General features: G+C 45.1%; 1 protein-coding gene across 3 annotated transcripts in view; it reads right to left on the bottom strand.

The window, feature by feature from the left end:
• Nucleotides 1-4,710: 4,710 nt before the first annotated feature.
• The window catches only part of LOC146870559 (uncharacterized), an 88,971-nt gene continuing 68,741 nt past the window's right edge, over nt 4,711-24,940 (bottom strand). For all 3 annotated transcript variants that reach the window (XM_085599685.1, XM_085599687.1, XM_085599688.1), the window contains 2 exons: nt 23,433-23,490; nt 4,711-5,830 (listed from right to left, as the gene is read on the bottom strand). In XM_085599685.1, the coding sequence (XP_085455811.1) occupies nt 5,190-5,830; nt 23,433-23,490 (699 nt within the window). In that variant the 3' untranslated portion in view covers nt 4,711-5,189. The remainder of the gene's footprint in view (nt 5,831-23,432; nt 23,491-24,940) is intronic.

Genomic DNA, 24,940 nt, shown 5'->3' with positions numbered 1-24,940 from the left:
TTAGGCTGCTAAGATCATGCTCAATAAAAATCGATTGAAAGAATGAAGTCAAATATACAGCCGGGTGACCCTGTGCATATATATCTGGCTTCTCTAGCAGACGAGTCTTGTGTTTCAAAAACTTTCAACATGACACGTCCTCAAATTCTTTTTGGCTGTTTCCTTGTAACAAGCATCGTGGGAAGACAGTGAGGCTCTTTACATGCCTTGCTATAAATAAACTCCACTGTCAGCTACTAATAGAAAGGTTATAAATAGTAACAGTGCACTAGTGATTAAGAGGAGCTGCAGGGCCTTTCCAAGTAGTGTATATCTGTATGTCATCTCTTGAATGTGGCCCAGTAAAAACAACCTTCCACCCGGAATGATTTAAATACAACATAACTTCATAGGTGACTTGTGAAATAAAATAGTCTGAGAGATCTCTTAGGGTAAGTACATGCAAAAGCCTGTTTTACCTCAATGATCCCTGTGTGTGCTACCTCAGCACCTCTTTCTGGAGGCTAGTAAGGTGCCGCGAAATGCACCGATAACTGCATCAAGATGAGCAGTAAGGATCAGTGTGAAAGGAGACAATGAGCGAGGACCCTGGACACTTGAATAAATCCGGGATCCTTGATTAGAAGCAAGTTAGTTGTTCCACTGGCCCTGTGCAAGGCGGTCAGGATTTTTCTTGGTTACCATAGGGTCCTTTGGGGGACTAGGTATTTGAATACTTTGAGTGTTGTACATGGCCGCACTATGGTCCAAAAAACATCACTGCTGGAACTAAACTAAAAAGTGATGTGACATACAGTATGCAAGCAACACCAATGAGCTGTTTTTCGCCAGTCTCCTGTAAGAATATAGCAAGGCGTGCAGCCGCCATCCACTGCTTTCCACCCTCCACCTACTGACTCAATCTGCTGAAATCGCAGTTTTCAGTGGGTCGCCGCAGACCAAAGAGAAGCTATTGCAGCTGCAGCATCGCATCCTGTCTTGCCCACTACCTCCATTTCTCTTCAAGCCCAGGGCCTGGACTGGGCTTAGCGGGCACCAGATGTTTTCCCCAGGGGCCGGAAGGGTGAGCGGGTTTTTGAGTGGTAGGGGCCGTTTTTAGGTCTCGCCTAGGCAGTGCTTGCACTGTCTCTTTGAGACATGCTGTTTTCAGGATATGGGCATAAAGCTCTGCCCACTTTCTGCCTATCCTTTTAATTGGCTCCTGTCCCTGTCCTTTGTAAATGGTGTCCTTTCACTGGTCAATAGGCTTAGTAGTCCCTCCTTAGTTCCACCTTGCCTCATCTTGGAACCTCCCATGAGAACACCCCCTGTTACATGTGTTGTTACTCCCTAGGTTTTTATTACAGCCTCAAGTCACTATTTTCTTAAAGGGCTTCAGGCAGGACATACACTTGGTCCTAAGCTAAGCTGGCAGTGGTTACTTCACTCACTAGAACATCTCACATGTATATGAGACCTTCTATATATTTCCCTTCATCAGCTCCACACAGAGTACAACCAAATCCGGAATTATTATAATAATTCTTATGTTACATTTCAAAGCTACTACATGTATATATGGACATAGCTATTTGAATGTACTTGTGTGACTGTCTTGCATACAACTCATTATGGGTATGGTGGATTTACCATATCTTCTGCAGGGTGCAGTACCATATGTGGCCAAAAGAGGTCCCATGGGTGCCAGATGCATTTCCAACACAATAGGTCTTGCATTTTTAAAGTTAGACCTGTTGGCGTCAAAAATGACAATGGGCCATATTCTCAAGGATCTATCGCCGTGTTAACGGCACTTTATCGCAGCCAAAGTTGCGATAAATTTATTGCCCCATTCACAAGCTGGTGTTAACAGCCCACAGCACCACTTTTCCGGCATCGGATGACCCCGGCAACTATCGCTAATGAGATGCAGAGTAGGCGTTCCAGAGCAAAAAGCAGCGACCTCACTCCGCAACATTCTCAATGACCAGCCAGATCTGCGATAAGAACACAAAACAGACGATAAGGCGCTTTAGCAGCAGGAAATTAACACCTGCTCAGACCTGGTGCAAAGTCGGGCCACAACCTGCACCAGACAAGGGAGCACAGCCCATAGCCACACATGAAGAACAACAGATGCCCCCGGGCAACTGAACATGCAGCACGGACACCCAAGAGGGCTACAACACCCACCGACACCACACCCAGGCCCATAACACCTCCCCCCCCCCCCGGGCCCACCACCAACCCCAGACAAAGAATCTGCACACTAACACCACAAATCTCAAAACAAATATTTTGCCTGATGTCACACAAGCAGGAAAATTAACATACATGCGTGGCCAGAAAATGTAGAATCAGTCATACAGCAATGCAATCACCAACACAAAACACCATTCAAACAAAAGCCAAAACAACCATTCGGGTCCTCACTGGACAATCTGTAGGACACAGCCTGGAAGACAAAATCCAAGAGAAGAAGGTGTGCCATGCGCCCAACAAAGGAAAGAGAGAGGGAGAGAAGGAGGGAGAGAGCAAGGAAGAGAGACGGAGTGAGATTGCACAAGCAGCGCAAGGCCTCTGGGGCACCTGGCTCCACATGCCAACATGTGTGTGTGTATCGCCATCCGTACACCATGAGCCCAAGGCCTTGTCCCAATCTCAGCACCAAAGCAACAACACATTCCGAAAACGCAAGTAGTAGTCAGACAAACATCAGGGATGAAAGCTCCATTGTTCCAATGCAGAAGGCGGGAGCACAGCTGCACCTCTGACCTTGGTCCAGAACGCAGCTGGAACACCCTGAGAGAGATGCCATGGCAGATGGGAACGACTCTCACACCACGCGTTGCGCAAATTAACTATCCGACTTATCCACACCCCACACTCAGAAGCCCCTGCCTGAGGTACCCCCGCATCGGATGCCCTTGACACTCACAGAAACAGCAACCCATTCTCCCCAATGTTGCACACACATTCGAATCATTGCTCAGAGCTGTGGCATATCCTCCACACAACTGCTGCAGTTCAGAAGAGTGCCGGTTCCACGAGACGCACCAACGCAATGGCACGCCATCCCAGGCACATGCGCAATCCACGTCATGTGGAACAGTACCATGCACTTTTGCTGAATTTACTGGGAGCACGCCCACTGGCAGTGCTGTGGATCAGTTACTGGCTGACCTTCCGCCTTGCCTACAGTACCTGAATCCAGCCCTGGTTCCACTGCCGAACATGCACATTCGAGTATCCCATGGATGTCTGCCTATCCAACACAACCGTAGATGAATTGAACTATGACTTGTGTCTGCGCCCCCTGTTGGATCACAGGAGTGTAACCGAGATAGCCGTGCATGGGAAGCCTTGACATACTGCGTATGTATTGGCAGTTGTTCATGGGAGATTACACAATTCCTCGTGTGCAGTGACCAAATCGAGGCGCTCCCCTATTGGGCTGTGTTGCAGATTGGTGAAACGGCGTGGGCTGAGCACACCTGCCCAGACCCGTTAATGGATTGGCTCACCCTGGTGTTCCTTGAACACGACAACGACGTACTACTGGAACACATTGCACATGAAGATGCATGGGCATTCATGGACGAGTAACTACGTTCCTGCAGCCACATCTGATTGTTACCCACAGCACAGGTCCCAACAACTTGTTGCATCATGGGGAATGCTCACATATCCCACCACAACAAAGGGCATGTCTGCCTTCATCAGGACTCTGGATGCATGTGCGTGGAACTACGCGTGTGTACACACACCTGTGCAAGGAGATACAGGTCCATGGTCGGAGCAACACAGCGTCGTTTGGCAGCGTTGCCAATTCGGACACACTGCTGGGGGAGAGTAAACACATGGCAATGTAGCATGACATGTGAACCTGTCGGACTCTTTCACCTGATCACTGTTAACAGAGCAGACAATCGGCGCACTCCGGTGGCAGAGCACTATGCAGATCCCATGGGCAGTGAGTCGTGCCCCCTCACACGGGGCAATGGGCAGACTCCAAACAACACATGACTCATCCAGCAAGGCAAGGTGGGCTGAGACCATTGCCATCCGTGATGATTGGTGTCCATTTTTGCCTCACCATTTTCTGAACCTCGACATGTACCCATGCTGGGTGTAAGTGTCTTAAGCATGTCCCTGCTGTTGTGGCCGTTTCCTCGTCCGTACTGACACGCACATGCCAATAAAGTCTATGCCACTTCACTGGTGTCTAACTATGATGTGTGTTGATTAGATTGTCCACTCATGTGCCCCAATAAGCATTGTCCCAACACAGGGAGGAACTGACTGATGCATGTGCAATGGGGGTGGGTCCCTTTTGCAAGCTCCACCTCTGTGAGCCAGACATTGTTTTGGGATAGGTGCTGGCCGACTTGTGCACTTACGTGACTTCAGCAATGTGAGTATGGTGTCCAACCTCTGACCATGTGGAGCAGGGTCATATTTCATGACAGAATGTGTCCACACAGATGTGTGTAAGTAGGTATGCGACGTGAAGTTCTGTTGTCACATGTGATGTAGGACACCACTCCTGGCCTGCTACCGATTTGGTCATTCCTACACACAGCCCTATTCAACACATGGATGTGTGCCTACGTTGGGGGGTTACACATGCACATAGATGTCAGTTACCAGGGTGTACCTTCATGTGCAATCAGTGTCCCTACATCCAGCCATACTTCCATACGTGAGTGAACATAGTCATGACACATCTGTGTGACTTAGAATGTTTATTTCACATTCAGGTGATTGACGGAGCTTGAGCTGTACATGGCCATCCAAGCCCACATTACATTGAAGCCCAGTGGTGGGCCAACCAAAGTCCTTTGGTAATTGAAAAGTGATTAGGAAGAGGGGGAGTGAAGTCCGCAGCAGGATTGCTGTGTAATTATGCAGCAGTGAAGATATGGCAGTCCGTGTCGGGGTCTGGGTGAATGTCGCAGAGTGTTCCTGGGGTCAGTGGAAGGTATTGTCCCAGGGCATGATGCATAGGTCAGAACCAGGCAGGGACAGGCCCTATGGGCGTGATGGATGCTACTGCCTCCTTCCTCACACAGTAATTACCATCCCCATCTTACTCCCCTGATACGGGTTCTGTGTTTGGTGTGTCCAGTGTGTGTGGCGGGGTAATGGCTGCATAACTGTGTGCCACTGACAAATCAGGGGTCGGAGCTGTGTGTGTCGATGTTCCTGCTTCAGTCATCTGGGACAGGCTCAGTGGCAGCAATGGCAAGATGATGAACTGCAGGGCATTGAAGTTCCCAGCTACTACTCGCTGGTGTCCAGCCATGGCAGCCATACTTCCAGCCTGCATCTGCTCCATGGTCTCCATTGACCTTCGCATCTGTCTCTGTGCTGTCATCGCTGGTGCCTGTCTGACCAGACAGTTCTTGTATTCGATTAATGGCCCCTGCTAGGTCAGCCAAGGTCTGTGGTGGAGCATGGTGCGTAAAGGAGGTGTCCGATAGGGACTGTACGTGGTCCCTGATGGGACTCAGCCACCCACGTATGGCATCGAGTTTGGCTGCCACGAGCTCGAAACCCACCTGCAGCTGTTCAGCCAACTCCACCTGGCAACCCCACACACGCTGTTGGAACTCCATGTATTGGTCGGGGGGGTCCGGAAAGACAGCCGTGATGGTGTGTGTTTCCTGCTGTGTGGTCTTTGCAGGTGCTGGGGTCACCTCGGGGCATCTGGCCTGCCCTGTTCCTGGGGATGGGGTGTGGAGGTTGTCCATTATCCATTGGAGGGTGTCTTGACATATGTGCAGGTTGTCCTCTTCATCATCAATGATGGGAAGTGTGGTGTGCTCTGCAGGAGGTGTTGTTTGTCGCTCTGCAATGTAAAGGGGAGATGCAGGTTAACAGAGTTACACATGTATGTTGAAGATTTACAGATGTTTACATTCAGATTGCATGCCAATGTACATTGTGACTGTTTGGGTGGAGCTGGCTATTTGATGGCAGTCAGTGTGTTGTTTGACTACATGATGGATGTGTGGTAGTACCCGTGCATTATCACACAGTGTCAGGCAATGCCAGATGTGAGTGGACAGTTACAACGCATGTGCGGAACCTGTTGTGAGCCCTGTCCTGTGGTGTTGGTGTTGCACTTTGTACCACATTGCCGTCATTGCTGATGTTCTGTGATTGCTATGTGTGTGTGCTGCATTGTGGGGGAGTTGCCCCTGCAGCTCTGATTTCGTGTAGCCTTCTCCCTTTGAGGCGGGGTGCCTTTGAATTGTGTGCTTTTCGGGGGCTGAATTGCTTTTGACTTGGTTCATATGTGCTCTCGGACAGATTTTGTGGCTTGGTGCATTGTTCGTCTGCTGCTTGTATTGTACAGCAAAAAAGCGCCAGTGCTGTTATTGTTTTAAACTCAATTTAAAGTGCATTGAAACAAAACAATGTCACGACAACCACTATTTCCGTTGGATTTAATCCCAAATTTATACCATTTACATAAACAATTTACCAACATAACATAACCAACATCTTAAAGTTTTTATACAAATATATCTTTAGCGCCCTCACCTACAAATATAAAAGTTTTTCACTTTCATACATACTTAGCTAACACCCACTCTCAACCATTCATTTAGCTCATTTCACCATATTCATACCAAACATACCAATCATGCCAACACTACACATTGTACACTTCTCACACAAACAGCACCACTAATATCCAAAAAATATTTATCTTCCAATCACAAAAAAAAACCAATTAGTTGCCAAATACAACAGAAAGGCCATCAACTGCATCAATTGCTCTAAATGAACAACATAAACAATTTTAATCTTAGATTGGCCTTTATAACCGTGGTCTACACGTTTCAAATCCCTCCAAATCACGGGATTCTCATCAGGACCAAGACATAACTGAAAGACACAAAAAGACAACCTTGTCTTAAAATATAGCCTCAAGTGACCTTGTTTCTACGCACCTCTTCTGTGCTACAAAGCCCTTACCTTTTTACATGCCCATTGTTCTGCCAAGCATACAGTTTTTCAGTTTCTCCGTTTTTGCCACACCTATAAAGCAAACATTCAGTCATAGTCTCGTTGTGGAAATACGTGCTAGCGTATCATGAGATGGTACATGTTTGTAAAAAAGCAGAACTCTTACTTTGAGCACAGCCGATCGTATCGCACAATCGGGGATGGCGGGGGTCGGTATTTTACATGTCTGTAACATAAAGGATACACGTTGTTCCTATCATTTCAATTGATTTCAAAAATTAAACGTGCCCTTTCTGAAATTGCCCATACCGGTCTTAATCTCCGTTGTCTTAAAGGAGTCGAAAAGAGGAGCACAAGCTGGGAGGGGACAATAGCGTCTGTCTGAAAACAAAAATACAGACCAACTAAGTTGCATTTATTAGCGAGATCTTTTCTGTTCGCCTGCAAGCGAATAGATTTTCAGCATCGCAATTTATGGTAGTCTGACAATGGAATTTTTAGCATTTCGTATATGCGGCTGGTCTTACCTCATATCGCCTCTTCGATGTTCTAACAAAAGAGTAAATACGTTTTTTTCTTTTTTCGCAAAGTCGTTTACTTGCTCCATACGTGGAAGCTTCTTTAAACGTCAAGGAAATGACGTAAACGGAACAGTAATTATGGGAGTTGTAGTGCAATAGTATCCAAATGCGAAATATAGCTGATATTAAGGGGGAATTTTATATATATTTTGTGCCCCGTTGTAGGAAGGTGGATATCTGACTATGGTTACCCCCAAATTTTTGCCTAGTGTCTAGCTGGTTTTTCGACTTAGTTGGCCTGAGATCCTGCTATTCAGGATCTCAGCCTGGCTGTTCTCTCTTTAAAATGGACTCCATGTACCCTAGGTACATACCCAATTGGTTGGATCACCCTGTCAGCCCCTGTACCAGTGTACACTAGGTACCCAGGGCATTGGTGTACCCAAGGCCTGCCAAGGGCTGAAGCATGTATTATGCCACCCCAGGCTTGGCCTAACAATTTGACACAACTGGCTGATCACTCAGCTGGGGTAAGTTGGTGTAATCACCTCTTACTTAGGTGTAGTATACCTATACCTAACCTTAAATGGGACACCTGGTAACCTATAAGTCACTCCTATGGCAGGCCTTAACAATCCTGAAGGCAGAGTGCGTGGTTCCATGTGAGATGGTGCTCTGGCATGAGCTGAGCCTGTCTGCAGTGGTCGGAACAACTTCCTTCTACTGTTTCCAGATATCGTCATACCATATACTCTTAAGTGCATTATGAACCTCGCGGTTAAATGCTATCTTTGGTTTGGCTTTATCAAAACATGTCGAGTAAGGTGTCATACGAATTGGAATACTAACCCCTCGCCAATTCTGGCGACGGGGTTAGCATTCCACCCTTCTAGAGGGACACGACATGTACAGTGCCTGAAACCCGGGTAAAATCAGACATAGCCTCAGCTCCACAAAATGGATGCTGCCACCACAGACACAAGTCTGCCCTCCTGCTGCTGGGAGTCCTTCCAGCTTGGGAGGTGTGGACAAAGGGTTTCCTGCCAGGGGAGGTGCGTGCACCACCCCAGACAGGATTTTGTGTATTGGTCAGGTAGGGCTTGAAAGAAACCAGACATGCCTGTGGCTCACAAGGAGCCTTGGTGCATATGCCAGTTCAAACCGGTCCTGGGGCACACCAGTCCCGGGCCTGGGGCGAGCTGGACAAAGGATTGGGGGTGTAACCACCCCCCTTCCTGGTCCCACCCATAGGGAGGGACCTAGCAGGTAGTCCGGCCCCTAGAATCCGCTTAAAGGTAGGAGCTGTGTCCTAAGACTTCAGACATCCTGGAATCAACTTAATACTAAGAAGAAGACGGGAACTTCGACGCTCTGCTGCACAGAGGACTGAAGCCAATCTCCCCTGTGGTCAGGGAGTGACCACCTTGCTAACGCAAGCACCATCCAGCGAATCAACGTCTGCTTTGCCGCCGCCTCCCACCGGAGCCCGAGCCCAGAGACTGACAAGACCTGGACCTCCAGACCTCTCACCGCCCGATCCACAGTCCCTGAAAAGAGGAGACCCGTGGAGGCACCGAGACACGTGGAGCCGGCCATCTTGGAACGACTACGACAAGCTGACAAGTGCAACAACCGAGGCTTCCTCCAAGTTGTGCTTTGGGATCTGAGAAGCCCAACACCCGAGCAGCATCTGCACCAAAGGTGAGCCCTCCAGCATCTCCACGATCTGCGTGGGGCCCTTCTGCATTTTGCCACTCGACGCGCCTAACCGGTTGCTGGCCCGCTGGCTAGTAGCCATCTTGGCGACGAACTTCAAGAAATACACCGCTGGTCTGGTTGCTCCAGACTGGCCCTTGCTCCCCTCCAAAGGAGCAGTCCTTCTGACCTTGCTGGTCAGAACCATCAGCTTATTTCATCTCCTACAACAATTGCTTTTGCCAAGGCTTGTTTGCTTCGATCAAGTCGCCGACACCGCCGACAGCGAGAGCCTGCGTGGGACAGCTCGTGAACCGACTCCTGGACGTCGTCGACCTCCAGGGACCGCGTGGCTGCAGAGACAAGCTACACCTTTCTTCCTGTTTGCACCCGACATTGCCTGGTACCCACCTGGTGCCACGCCGGTCACTGGCTAGTGACTGTGAACACTGTCCCCTCTGCTTACAGGTCTTCAACATCTCCGATCCACTCTTGGATCCACTGCATCTCTCCCGGACCGACCGCCTGCAGCATCTTTGTCTTCAGGCTCCACGGAACAGATAGAAGAAACCCGACGCACTTCGAGGCCTATGCACCCGCTTCCTGTGGGTGAGGTAAAGCTGGCACACCTGTGCCCAAGTGTAGTATTACATCTCTAGTGCCTGTGTTCCAAATCTTGAGTTCCTAGTCCATCCGGAAGATCCTCTTTGCAGTAACTTTGTACTTTTTACGCACCCATTGAAACCTATGGGAGCACGCGTGTGACTATTTGCTCTGCACACGCCACCCGTGGACCTCCTGGTCACTAACTGACGTTAGCTCCTTGTAGGCCCAGCGATTCTAGAGGCCCTAGGCCTTTTCCCTTTTCTGTTCGTGGTACTTATACCACTATTTTAGTATATGGTTTGAGTGGCCACCAGGGCCTATCCATATAAAGTGCAACTTCTGTGTATTCTACTGTAATCTTGTTTGACGATTTGTGCTCCTGTGCTCATAAAGAGACTAGGGGTTACTTTGAGAAATAAATACATATATATTTTGAATATATATCTGTGTGGTGTCCTTTCATTGGTATAAAAGGGGGTTACATTTGGTAAAACAGCTGGCTTAACACGCTTCACGAGTTTAGCCTCAAAGACTGCTTAGCCTACGCTACCACTAGGGCAGCTAGTCCGAAAAGGTTGACTTACAACCACACCATAAGGGTTGCTTGGCATGGTACAGGGTGATCACTTTAACTAGTGAGCATCATATACCAGGCCAACTTCTCACACCCGTCTTCTGTGAAATTATGCAATAATGTCCTTAATAAAGGAAGCTTGATATGTTTTGCTTAATTCTTGAAGCTACAGAGAGTTTTGACCAGCCATATGTCATCTCTCGAATATTTTGAAAAACAAAAATTTGGGTGAGGTTTCTGATCAACTCGATTTTAGTAGAACGAAACTGTAAGAGAATTCCCTAATCTTGACTTGTATCTGTGGTCAAAATTTGTAAATTTCTGAGAGTTTGTCCACTGCTGTATTAAATCTAATAATCAGAATTGCTTCTAGTTTGGTTAGTTTTATGTCTAAGTCGCCACCTCTCGGGTCTTGCTCGATCCTTGAAATTACAGTCCACCTTAAATCTTTTTCCGTGTGTTTGGTCGCATGCCAATGGTTGACTAGGGGGGCAGTTTGAACATTCTTCCGGATTCTAGATTTATGCTGAGAAATCCTATGCCGTACTTCTTGATTTGTCTTGCCTATGTATAGCTTTAAACACGGACAGAGAATCCCATACTCAACATTTTTTGACTTACAATTAGAAAACTGCTCATGTTTCCAATTTATCTCTCTGTGTGAAAAAAGTACACCCTCCAGTGTGGATTCACAGCAAATGCACGTACCGCATTTATGATGGCCTTTTACTGGAGGGAGGCCCACATAGTCACGAATGGATGCTGTTGGAGGTTTTGGAAATGCGGCCCGTACTATCTGGTTTGTGATACTTCTGTCTTTCTTGAAGGCGAAAAGTGGAACCTCAGTGAGCGTCTTGTCTAGGTTTTTTACCAGATGCCAGTTTTGATAAATTCTCTTCTGAACCAATTCGACGTAGGACAGTAAGTAGACATGCAGACTAGCCTTTCTGTAGACTTCTTTTCTTTTATCTCAAGAAGAATATGCCGTGGGGTCCACCATGCTCACTTCATTGCTTTTTTCAACAGTTTTTTGGGGTAACCGTGGTCTAACAAATTGTCCTTTAAGTTATTCCCATGATGTAAATACTCATCTTTGAAAAAACAATTTCGCCTTATCCGCAAAAATTGCCCATAAGGCAGATTTTCTTTCAGACTTCGCGGATGGTTGCTTGTGAAGTGGAGGGCTTTGTTTCTGTCAGTCTTTTATAGCGGAAAGGCTGTAAGGCATAAGGGAAACAAGGGGTGAGAGTGAGAGGCAGGACACGCAGAGGTGGGATGATTGAAGACCACTTTGAACCGAGAACCAAGCCTGCAGTTCGTTTTCCGATCCAGTCCGTGTGCGCAGTCCTCATTGGATGCCATAGTGTAGGTTTTCCACTAACCAGCTGCACCATTAAATTATAACATATGTTGTGAGGCACGCTACTTATGCGGCACTTAGCTCAGCAGTGAGAGAGGGCAGGACACACTGAAGCAAACTAGACTCACCCATAAAACAGCAGTTGTGCTTATGAGCTACTGCAAGTCAAATCTCGAAACCAAAGCCTTATTACTGAAGCAGACCTGTTAGTCTTGTTATTTTATATTTGGAATTCAGAATCTTAAAACTAATTCATAATATACTGCTAGTCAATGAGAGACTGAAATAAGCAGAGTATTTCCTCGTGTCTTGTTATACCAAACTATTTATTTAGGCACTCTCCACTCCCCTTTATCTCTTCTAGGATTTACACGGCAACAGTTCCTCACCTGTTTTATTAGCTCCCTGGGGAAAACAAGCATTGGCAAAGTCAATAGGTCTTGGTTTAATGTGCTAATACATCCAGCATTAGCACAACAGAGCGAGGCTCGTGGGTGGAAGCCACCAGGGGCAACTAGAATGGGCTATAGTTATAAAGTAGTCCTAATGAAGTTGAAAGCAAGTACTCAAGTGCAGGCAGCAGGATACCCCCAGCCAGTACCATTAGGTGAGGGATGAATACTCCACTGGTCTGTGCCAAGACTTGACTGACAAAGTCTCAATACAATGGCTGAAAGGGGCTGGCTGCCGAAAGAGCACAGTTGAAAGGGGTGGATCCAAAGCCCACTCTGAATATGTTGTTAGCAATAGGACTACATGACTGTTGCGCTGCCAAAACCCTGACCTAGAAATAATTAGAAGTGCTACCTTCTGATGAGGGATTTAGAGCAAGCATACCCTGAAATAGAAACCTAATGCATGCCGAGCAATACACCTGTGTGCGTGCATGCGCTATCTAGATGATCAACGTTCCTACGCCGGTCTTCAGCTTTAATACTATTACCAGAACGAGCACTGTCAAAGAGAACTGGCTTTTATTGGCTGTATTCTCTCAGGTACACTACTCATCCTCCTCTCATACAAACTGCCACTCAAACTACAAGTTGTTTACTCTACATTAACAGAGCCACACTACTTACCCTGAACTCACAAGGGAGCACCGTCCCACTAGACTGAAATAGCTCACAGTACACCCTGAACTCACAAGCTCTCATCTCATCCTGTACTGATAGAGACACCTCCTCACCCTGAACCCACACCAGTACAGGCCTTACTCCGCACTCACAGTGCACCAAGCTCTTCTTCCACATGTACAGGAAAGGCATGCAACTCAGGTACTTTGCTCATGATGCACTCACACAGGTTAGTGCGCTCATTAAGATGCACTGCTCACCCTGCACTTAAACAGACATACCTTGCACTTTGGCATATTGCTCACACTGCACTCATACTGGCACACCACTCATACTGCATTCCCCCCCGAGCCACACTGGTTCCTTCTAATATTACTTCCACAGCCTCTCCTTGACACCCCTAGTACATGTGTTTTACAGTTATAGGGAAGTAACTGGATGGGAGAGGGGACACGGAGCACTTGATAGCCTGCTCACTCCTGTGTGTGGCCAACATTTCCCTTCGGGAGCCTAAGCCTGGTAAGCAGAGGACAGCTACACACTGGCAGGGTGAAAAAAGTAATCGTTTCAAAAAGAGCCTCAGTGAAATAAATTATTTGCCCAGGATCACACAATTTGATAAAGCAGGAAGCCTAGATTGATCAGCTAATTCTTTTCAACTATGTGTAATTCAGTGACTCGATGGGTATATTTGACATCAAAGGTTAATGCTGCGTTCTTAAGACTTGTTTTTCCCTTGTTAATTACTGTTGCTTATTTATCGTATTTAACTCTTGTTGACCAGACTTCTTAATCCAGATTTTAGAATTTTAAACTTACAGACGACCAGAGAGTTTTCCTATTATTGCTATGCAGGTATTTACAATCAAATGTCCTCAAAGTTATGCAGGTTTTAATTAGTATGGGGGCACGTTTAAAACTGGAAACGTTGACAAACATAATTTCTCACCGTGATTGTTTTGTTTGTCCTTGGCTGTGCTTTAAGAGCTGGTGCAAATATTTCTTGTTCAATTACTAGAAACTAATTTGACTATCTTTATTATAATTGGTTTAAAATTGTAACAATTTGTATTTACTAATTACAATTGCTGCAGCCTAGCATGAGTTTGCCAGCCAATCAAGCAACAATGCACTTTGAATATACACTCCTAGCGGGAGCACCCAGTCTTACAGTCCACTCACAAAAATATGGTGTAGCGGGAAAGTTACCGTCATTGGAGAAAAGCAGCCTTGTTCGGTTCTGGATTAAAAACTGGGTCTCCTGGTTCAACAGTTTCCAGCTTGGACTCTAAAAACACAGTCCCATGGGCGAGGTCCACCAACAAAATGCCTCTGTGTTGCGGATCCAGCCAAGATTTTTCGGTCTGGCCTTTGAGATAGCTATAGCTGATTCTCCAGACTCCTATTTTCTCAAACAGTATTAAATTATATATATATATCACACGCTCTACCTGTATTTGCCAACGCTACTCCTCTCAGAACCTGTGCATGGATGAGGGCAGGTGTAACTCTGCGCATTCAAGCATTTGTCTCCACCACCACAGACGACCCAAAAGGTGGCAGACAAACACCCAAAGCTGTTCCCAATATCCCACATTGTTTAAAATCAGCAAACATGGACCTCAGCCATTGGCTGCCCTGTGAGCGATGGCAGTTTGCTTCTACACAATGTGCATTTCTACTTTAGAAGTATTCGTCTTCAATGCCTCTGGTAGGGCCCACTTGTTGCCGTATGCAGTGCGCCACATCCCGAGGGGGTACTGCTTTCATGGATGGCTTCTTAATCCAAGATGGTGGACATGTTGTTCTCAATTCAATTATATCCCAAGATGATTATTGGTGAATGCCCACATACCATTCATCAGTGTTTATTGCATGGTTTATAGTTGTTTAATTGTATAACATGGACAATTTGTTGCTTCTAAACACATTAGCCTTATCAACAAGCATTTGCAATGCAATAGGTTTCGCAGTTGTGAGAGTTTGAACTATTGGCATTGTAAATGGCAATGCCTTTTATTTCCGTGTTGGTTTTTAAAACTTAAATAAAAGGCATTGTCATTTACAATGCCAATAGCTTAAACTCTCACAAATGCAAGATCTATTGCATTGCAAATGCTTGTTGTTTTTTGTTATTTGATTATTGCTGGCTTGGCCTTGCTGTTTTGGATCCAAATCCCTTATCGATTTCTAGCTTGTATTGTACGGCATGGGTTGTGGGTGCACGTGGATATGTCAGAGTGTGACCTGCTCCTTTACGGATGTGATCCGCACTAGGCCACCTCCATGTCGATTCGTGGGCCATGTCATGTTTTTTGGCTGCTGCCATGCTATTGGGCATGCAGTGTTACTTGCATAGTCAGTGTGGGTCACAGAGCCGCTGCTTTGCTGGATTCAGCACATGTGCATGGGTAGGGTGTGATATTAGTGATAGGGAGGGGGGCCCCTTTGTGCACATTGTGGACGGGGGCCTATTTGGTGTTTTTATGTGTGCTGCAGTGTGCCAAGGCTATCAGGGACATGTTCCATGATCATTGTGGATGTGCAGTGTGCTACACATAATTGTGCATGTGTACCATTGTGCCCATCTCCCCCCGTCCCCCCAGTCCCTGGTCGTTACTCACCCAGTTGCTGTTGGGTCAGGTCGTATGGAGCTGTTTCCAGGCTCCCAAATCCTGCCACCTTCTCCACACTGCTGACTGTGGCCACCATTTCCTCCAGCTCATCCAGCTCCTCCTGTGTCGCAGGACTCCCACCTCCAGTCGCTGTTGCTGCCTTTCTGTTTGGTTTGGCTGGGCACTTCATGCCAGCGTCTCTTAACCTCCTCCGGTGACCTCCTCAACACTCCGACTGCATTGACGTTGGTGACAATGGCCTGCCATATTTCCGTTTGGGTTGCCAGTGCCACAGTGGAGGTGCCGAACAGTTGTTGATGGTGTTTTATCACCTCCGTGACGATGATCCGGTCTTCCTGCGGACTGAACCCCGTCTTCCTCTTCCTCTTCTCCTTGCCCTTCCCTGAGCACGGGGTTCCTGGCTGTCCCTCCGTGGGGCTTGTGGAGTTCGGCTTGTCCTCTGCACTCGGTCCGGGTCCATCCATGGTGTTACACAGTTTGAATTGGTTTCGTTTTTTTCCCCTCTTTCTTTTATAGTGCATTTTCACGCCAGACGCGTCGAATTTGCAGACCTGTGGCTGGTTTTCGCTGATTTTTGTACCACGATTGGCCTCATCGCATGATTTTTTGCGTTCGCGTTTCGCACTTTTGCGGCATGGCGTTGATTTTCTCGCTGACATTTGATGTGCTGTCTGGTGCTTATCGCATGCTACCACTGCGTTGTGAATACTTGGTTGGCATGGCGTACTTTTCCCGCGATGGGCTGCGATGTTGAGAGTTGCCTTAAGCTACTCTTGCAGTAGTTATCACACGTTCTTGTGAACATACCCCAATGTTGTTTACTCTTGCCAGTCGGGCCCTGTTCAGACCCCATCATACTAGTGGGAAGAGTAGGCAGCCGTACCAGATGCTAACACCTGCCCTTGATTCCTTAGGGTCTGGAGAGCCCTGAGGGGAGAAGGGTATGTAGAAGTGTTCAACAAAGGATCTGTCAGGCTAACATTACCACAGCAGCCTGAAAACTTGTGGGAGACATTGGGGGGATTTGGGGAAGTAAGTTGTTTATATTTTAATGGGAAATGGTAACTGAACATACACTGTCAAAGGTAGGTGCGGATTGTACTAGGTTAGGTGTTTATTTATATTTAACAGAATAGTGGGGTGTGGGACCGGCTGACAGAACTGGTAGAGTATGGTAGGAAGTAAGTCAGTTTTCCTACGAATTATTTTAAGGGACAGGTATGGAAATGACTGAAAAAGCAGGACAAGGTGGCAGGCATGGTCAAGCTGACAATTTGGGCATTCCAGAATTTCCCAGTGGACTGGAAGGTAGGGGGCTCTATTTTGGATGGAATGGACTGTCATAAAACAACTCAAAAAGCTCAAATATCTTTCTGTAAATTTAAATAATTTAAATAATTTTCTATAATGTTGGCCAAAGAACTCTCCTTCCCGTGCCCTTATAACCAATTGGAGAGGGTCAAGCTCGCTCAGTACCCTCACTGATAGAGTGCAATTAGAGAGTGACTTTTAATCCCTTATGAGTGACTGTAGGCTTTTATCTAGCAGTGAATCCATAATAAGGTGAGGTTTGCGTCCGACACTTTTTCTAGTTTAGGAACACCTTGTTTTGGGTTTCTGATTTACAGCCTCTAACTGTAAATTTGTTTTAAGCTCATGATTATGTTGTTTAAGGTTACAAAAACCGCTTCTATTTTGCAGCTTCCTCTTAAGCATAGAAAACACTTTGAGCAACATGTATTTGAAAGACCAAATTTGCCTTGACCATGGGGGGTGGGGGGGAATGGATTCGATGGTTTTGAAATAGGTATTAGGTAGGTATGGGACCATAAATACAGGGAGTGACCACAATTAGTGAAAAAGAGATACCCACTGCTAGGTGTTTTTTGGTAATCTCTTCTCTATAGAACAATTTAAAAAGAAAATGGGGCAGATAGTGCTTTTTCAATCACAAATTATCAACCATAAAGCAAATGATTGTAATGCAGAACTAACGTATACCTCACTAAACTCATTCCAATACTTCACAGTCTGCTACTATTAAACTGCCAGACCACTATGAGCATGGTGCCTCGAGATGGTTCCATGTACAGTTGATTTAGTACTAGAATAGAATATCGAGTTTTAGTTATTGTGGTGCAAAATTATTGTTGCAAAAATACTAATGACTAAGATATCAGCAAAGTAAGCATAGGTTCACTACACTTAACTCCACATCCAAGTACTTCGGCAATATATATAAATAGTCCGAGAACTTAGATGTACAGTTAAGAATAATAAATTTATACTTACCAATATATACCTACCGCCACGTTATTTTGTTTGGGGATTTTTTTGCTGTGCTATTCCTGTAGCACGAAATTTCGGTAGTTGATATTCTGACATACCATCATATATTATAGTGTGTTCCTTCACTGATTTTATTTCATGTTATGGCCACCAAAGGTGTAAGTCCCACACAAATTTACAGTTGCAATACCTCAAGTTCTTCCCGCCAAAATCAAGAGCTTGGTTTGAGGTTCGACTTGCTTTGTGAGTAACAAATCAAGTCTAATTCAGGAAAACAGCTTGTATAGGCCAGAGTAAATATGATGGGCATCTCATCCTCTCTAAAAATCGCCATTGACTGAGGGGACTCCTAATACACCTGTGGCTTTTCTGGCATATAGGTATCCATTGAGTAGATAGTATTGGCAAACAATGCTGCTATTCATGCCTGGACAATAAATAAATATCCCATCCCTAATAAGAGAGGCACTGAAATTAGCCATGCTGCAACCATGATTTTAATGGCTGGAGGGCATTTTAAAGCTAGGTATTTGTCAGAACCCCTTTGAAAGGGCCACAGGGCAAGCTGGAGCTACTGGGCCTAATCATGGTGGTTGAGGCCTTTTACGCTGTTATGTCCAGGTGCCGACCTATTATGGCTCCTGAGCAGCTGGACTAAGTATACCCCTACAGCACTTTACTAGCAGTGGTAGTGAGGTTCGATCAGTACAAGGCTTCTCGAGTGGGAGGGGGAGAAGTAAGTGCAAGGTGAACATAGGCTCAAGACTCAAAATACACCCAGTAACCCCACCAAATGATTGTCCAGCCATATACTTGCTTTTGTGAAAAAAGTTGTTTTTATATGCAAACACAAAGTGGAATCTTATATATGCAAACAATATACCCAGTCCTCCTAAGGCTAATATGCTAGTGTTACCCTAGTAGAGCCCTGAGACCCATTTCCCTGTCTTCTGGCAATGATTATTCCCCATTTAGGATAGGCAACACTCAAGTCCGGACCCACTAAAAGTCTCAAGACTTAGAAGTCACATTGTGGCTTTTTAGAAGTGAAAGGTCTTGATTCCCAAACTGCACTTTGTAGTACGTTTTGTAGTAGTATTAAAAAAATTACTACAGATTGCAATTCACAAACTATGTGCAGAGTTTTACACCTCCGCTTTACCTATACTAGTTATATGTGCAGAGTTCTTCGTTCCATATGTGGAGTTTTTGCACACAATTATAGGTTTTTGTAGTAAGTGTGGGAGGGGCATAGGAAAGTGGCTAAAAAAGGGACAGATATACTACAAAAGGAATTGAGATTAGAGAGGAATACGAGAGGAATGGGGACAGTCAGGGAGGGGTTTATGGAGGGAAGTCACCCATGCCCACAAGAGTAAGTCAACTGCAATACTCAGAGGGTGGAAGACCTGTAACTTACACTTTAACAGTAAATTTACACTTGCAATTTGTGAAGAGCAAAATCAATAAACTTACTCCATATTGTAAACATACTCGAAGGTGTAAATTGTGTTCCCTGGGCAATGAGGCTGAACAAGTTTCCCCTGGGCTCTCTGGCCCAGCAATCAGTCTTACCCACTCCTGCTGGTTTTTACGATATGGAAGACCCAGGGACTGTTCAGCACTCTGGCGTCGTGATAGACTGGAGTGGATGCTGGTGATGAGAGTTAGTGTCATCACTTTAGGCCAGATGGCTGGTTGTTCATGGCGCTTCTTCAGATGATGCAGTAAGTTCCTCTGATCCCGCTGGCAGGTTCAGTGCAGTCACTCAGCTTCTGATGCTTCAATCTTGGCATACAGTGCAACAGGACAACTGCCTTTGCGCTTCACAGGGGCCCCCTCTGGATACTGGTCACCAACTCAAGTGTGCTCTTGGGCAATGGCCCAATCAATGCAACAGTAGATTTCTTCATGGCGGCCCCCTCTGGCATACAGGGTTGCAAACTTTAGTCTGCACACAGGACAATTGTATGATCAGTGGAACAGCAGCTTTCTCAACGGTGGCCTCCTCTGGTACACAGGGTTGCCAATTTTAGTGTGCACACAGACAACAGCCTGATTGGTGTAACAGCCAGTATCTTCATGCAGACTCTTCTGGCATATGATTTTGCAAGGATCCCCCACGGGACCTTGCTCTCTCCAGACACTCTCCTCCTCCTCACAAGGCCCTCTGGTCTCAGCAAGCAGGCAGGTGCTTGTGCTCCACACTCCAGGGCAGGTTGTCTCGATTGCCTTGGTTGATGTCTCCTCACCCAGCTAGGAGACTGGCAGACCTCAATCCCCAGTCATGGTCAAACAAGGTAGAATTCTTCTGATCTTCTCCATGTCATAGTACAGCACAGGCTGGCTGCACGATCGAAGAGCCCTGTTGAATTGTGCAGGAGAGCCTGGCTCTTCCATCCTCTGGTGTGTGTCCCACACAGCTCCACAAATCTGTCTGGCAGGCTCCTACACCTACCGCCACATGCCTTCCTCAAGACCCTGGGCTTCCAATATGGAACCACTTGTAGGTACACATATATCACAGCACACACTTTCAACACTCACTTGTGTATTGCACAGAACTACATGCTAACATCATGTAGGCCAAAGATGAGTGAGGCACATAGCAGCGGAACTTTACATGAGTGGGCTGATAGGCTCCACTCCATGGACACAGGTTAAAAGACCTGTTCCCATTACTGATCATCATTACTAAAACATGGCATTCTACCATAACTGTGCTCATGCTACTTAATTGTTTGGTATGGGCAGTGACCTTCTACCACTTACAAGGTTAGTGCTTTGGATACCCCTCCCAGTTTAACAAGACAGTAATCTGTGAGGCATGCCTATGTCATGGCGCACGTGCATGATACCTGAGCCAAATCCTAACCTGGAGAGTTTGGGTCGACATATTACTAAAACCGGCAGGAAGGTCCGTCAGCATTCTTGTGGCTCAATCCAGTTCTGTGCTCAACTACACAACCTAACCTGTGCAGACCATCTCAACAACTTGGAATTCTCTTCTTTCATAGCTAATACCCACTTCAATGGCTTATGGTCTGTTTCCACTACAAACCTAGTGCCAAATAAATAGGGGCTGAACCTACATAAGACCCACACTATGGCAGAGCACTCTTTCTCAATAGTCGTCCCGTTCAGTTCTCTGGGTAGGAACTTCCTACTAATAAAAGCTACTGTACGCTCTCTACCTTTGTCATCCACTTCAGCTAACACAGCTCCAACTCCATTGTCAGAGGCATCCATCTGTACAATAAAAGGCTGACTGTAGTCAGGTGCTTTCAGTACAAGTGCATTGCATAGTGCCTTCTTCACTTCCTAAAATGCCTTTAGATACTCCCCAGTCCAGATCACATTTCATGGCTGTTTCTTGGAGGTTAAAGTAGTCAATGGGCCAACTGCCTTCATTTCAGCCTGAGTAGTAGGCATTTCCATCACAGACTGAATCTTGGCATCCAAGAGGTGAATCTTTCAATTACAACCTCATGCCCAAGGAAGACGGCAGAGGACTGCTGGATCTAGCACTTGGTCACCTTGGAGGTCTGTTTTACCTTCTGTATCCTAGTTGTCTCAAGTTGTCCTGTCATGAACTGCTGAAACACTGCAATATCATCACATAGAACTGCTCCAGCTCCTCAAGAACATGGTTCAACAGGAGCATTCTTCAACCCAAAGGGCATCACCTTATACTGGTACAACCTCTCTGGTGTGGAAAAGCCACTCTTTTCCTTGGCATCTGGTACTAAGGAGATCGGCCAGAACCCACTGGTCAAATTAAAGGTGCTCAAGTACTTTGCAGCTCCTGAAGGATTCACAAGCTCATCCGCTCTTGGGATTGGATGGGCGTTCATTTTAGTTACCTAATTGAGGGCTCAATAGCAGTGACATCTTAGATATTTTGGGGGCCCTGGGCAAACATTTTTTGTGGGTCCCTGTTCAGAACTGCTTTGAATTTATAATCCAAATCCAATGATTTCATCTCTTTCATGCCCTTTTTGGCCAGGTCACTGACGCTGCACAGGAACACAATCGTCTAATATTCAGGGATGGAGACATGTTCTCAATATTACACTGCAGCAGCTGACTGATATTACTGCAAATAATCTCTGTGACCCTCCTTCCCATTTCTCATATTTGAGGTCCTTTTTTGATGTAAAATGAACTTATTTATGAATGTCACATGAAACATTAACACAGCATTTATCTACAATATTCACTGAAAAAACCATAGGTTTCAGGGGTGTTATAGTTAGCTGGACTTTTCACTCGTACAAATCCATTGAAATTTCCCCGTTATAGATAGTTCAGCTAACTATAACTCGCGCGCCCGCAGTGCACTGCTGATGACGTCACATATTACATCACTGATGACATCCTCCAGTGAATGTGGGTTTTTCTGAAAATTATATATGTTTTATATATGTATATCTCAAGGTCGATGGAAGAATAAATGGGTATATAAGTGTCTAAATGGATGATTTGTTTTTGAAAAATTGATTGTATAACTGACTGATTAAGTGTATCTTAGTGAATACATGGCTTAGTGAGTAATGTTTAAATATGTAAATATCTGTATCAGTCTCTCACTTTGTGTATAAGTGGCTGCATGGGTTGGTGAGTAGCTACATGAGTGTCTATTTAGGTTATTAGTTGGTTTTTTGAGTATCAGTATGAGTGTCTGAGTGTCTGTATGGTTCGGTGGGGGGTATTACATAGTGCATAGGTGCATGAATGAGTGACTCACTGTTTGTATGTGTTGAAGACAGCATGTGTGCAGGACCGTATGGTGGATGAGTGTGTGCATGGGTGTGTTAGTGAGTGAATGACTGTCTCAATAGTGTCTTTATGAGTAACTACATATGTTTTAAACTAGTATATGTGACTATTGGTGTATATAAGTGAGTATATGTGAGAGTGAGAGATTGAAAGAGTTCCTGTATGAATAAGTATGTGTTTCTATAAGTGATTGTTTAAAAGACTAAGTATGTGTAAGTTTCTGTAGAAGTAAGTGTGGTGGTGTGTGTATAACTGTATATGCAAGTAAATGGATGTTTGATTCTTTATTAGCATGAGTGACTATGTGTGTGAGTAACTCTATGGATGAGTGGCGTTGTGTAACAGGATGTATAGGTGTATGAGTACATATGATGAGTGTGTACATGTATGAGTGACTGTATAGGACTGTTGGTGAATGAGTGGATGTGTATGTGGATCTTAGAATTACTGAATAGGTTGTTGTAACTGGTATTGGTATGTCAATTGTTTTGAAAATTTCAGTTTCTATTTTTGAATGTGTGTATCAAAGGTTATATTAGGGGGAGAGGAGGTCTGCCACTCTATCACAAGGATGATGTCATCAGTGATGTAATTTGAGATGTCATCAGTGATGTCATGAGTGATGTCACTGACCATGTCATGAGTGATGTAATATGTGACGTCATCAGCAGAGCATTGCAGGCGCGCGAGTTATAGTTAGCTGAACTAACTATAACAGGGGAATTTCAATGGTTTTGTACGAGTGAAAAGTCCAGCTAACTATAACGCCCCTGAAACCTATGGTTTTTTCAGTGAATTTCTAAGGTTTTTTAAATGCTAATTCCTAACTATAACGTGCCTGAAACCTATGGTTTTTTCAGTGAATATATATATATATATATATATATATATATATATATATATATATATATATGGATTTAGGTATAGAAAATATAGACTTACTTTTTAATATTTTATCGATATCCTGTCCGCTCCACTTCCTGTACCTCTCCATATACATCTGGAAAAACAAATGGAATAACGTGAAAATGGATTACAAACTGATGTCTTTATTCCTAAATGGAAATTAGTTGAATGTGCCACTAACATGTGAGCAGAAAGCTTTTCAGAAGTGCGGTCTTACAGATAGAAAGACACAAGTTTTTGATTTAGAACTTCAGTTCCAGCTTTTTTACTATTTGGTAAAAGGGAATTGGACCCAATCCCAAGAGAGATTGCGACAGGGTCCTCTTTGAGACTAATGGCATCTTTCATTCAGGATGTCTATTGACTTCGATGATATACTTAATATCACACACCACCATCACTGGAGTATCACACCATCTACCCTTTCCTCACGTTAAAGGGTATGAAGTGTACCACAGTATTTATTAATTATTTTAACTTAACTAAATGACTTCTACTTGATCCATCAATGCTTGCAAGACTTGCTCTGCTTTTGCTCTATCTTGCCACTGAAAACAAGTGTCAGCAGAACATGCTGGGCAAAATATACCACCAGTGTGTAATATCACACACTTATGCCTTATAAGCTGCTAACCAAAAACACCCAACACCAAGGTAAGAACTTGCAAAAAATGAGTATAAGGGTGATGGGTGCAAGCAAGATAAGAAAAGAGGAAACAGGAAAAGAGAATATGAAATCCTAGTTTGTCAGTTTGGTGAAGGTCATTTATTTTAACATTTTCCAGAAACAGGTTTGACAGAAGGGGTCCACAAAGTTGTTCTTTCTCTAAAATCACATAGAGTTGGCAAAAAGAAAAACTAGTTTTTCCACCTTTTAATCTAGAATGGTACGGTTGATTAACTTCACAAGATTTTAAAGGAACATTTCCAATGTAATTGGTCTCGCATCACTGAAAGTTTGAGCTATTGGCGTTGCATTATTATTTGCAACACCAATAGGTCAAACTTTCAGTAATGGGAAACCTAATACATTGCAAATGCTTTTTTAATCTTGATCTTACCTCTGGGATCCCATGATCTTCTTCAACATCAGGCCCGTGGCCTGTAGAAAAGGGCCTAAATGTTCTTACTCGGAATAACGAGAAGGATGAACACTGCATTTGCATGTGATGGGAGGGAGGAGTCAAGAGATGGCCAGAGCTGGCCAACCAAAAGAACCAATTGGTGATGTCTGCTGGGAGGGAACCAAGCACCAAAAGGCAGGACATATGCCCAATAATAACCAACCAGAGAGAAGGAATTTTGAAAAGCAGGCCAACGAACCAACCAAAAGCAGTGGAGGTGTCCAAAGTCCCTCATAGACCATATACTGAATACAGCATGCCTCGCAGAGCAGTGCATGCGCTAGCCAGGCTTGACCTAAAAAAATATAAAATGTGTTCCCAGATGACAATGTTACTTACTTTTGGCAGCGATATTTCTGATAGTTACTATTATCGTTCCCCCAGATCCCTCACCTTATTGTCCGATTTGTTACAAGCATC

This window comes from Triturus cristatus, chromosome 1_1 (assembly GCF_964204655.1).
Source record: "Triturus cristatus chromosome 1_1, aTriCri1.1, whole genome shotgun sequence".
NCBI classification, from domain to species: Eukaryota; Metazoa; Chordata; class Amphibia; order Caudata; family Salamandridae; genus Triturus; species Triturus cristatus.
This window is presented reverse-complemented; position numbering and strand designations above follow the sequence as displayed.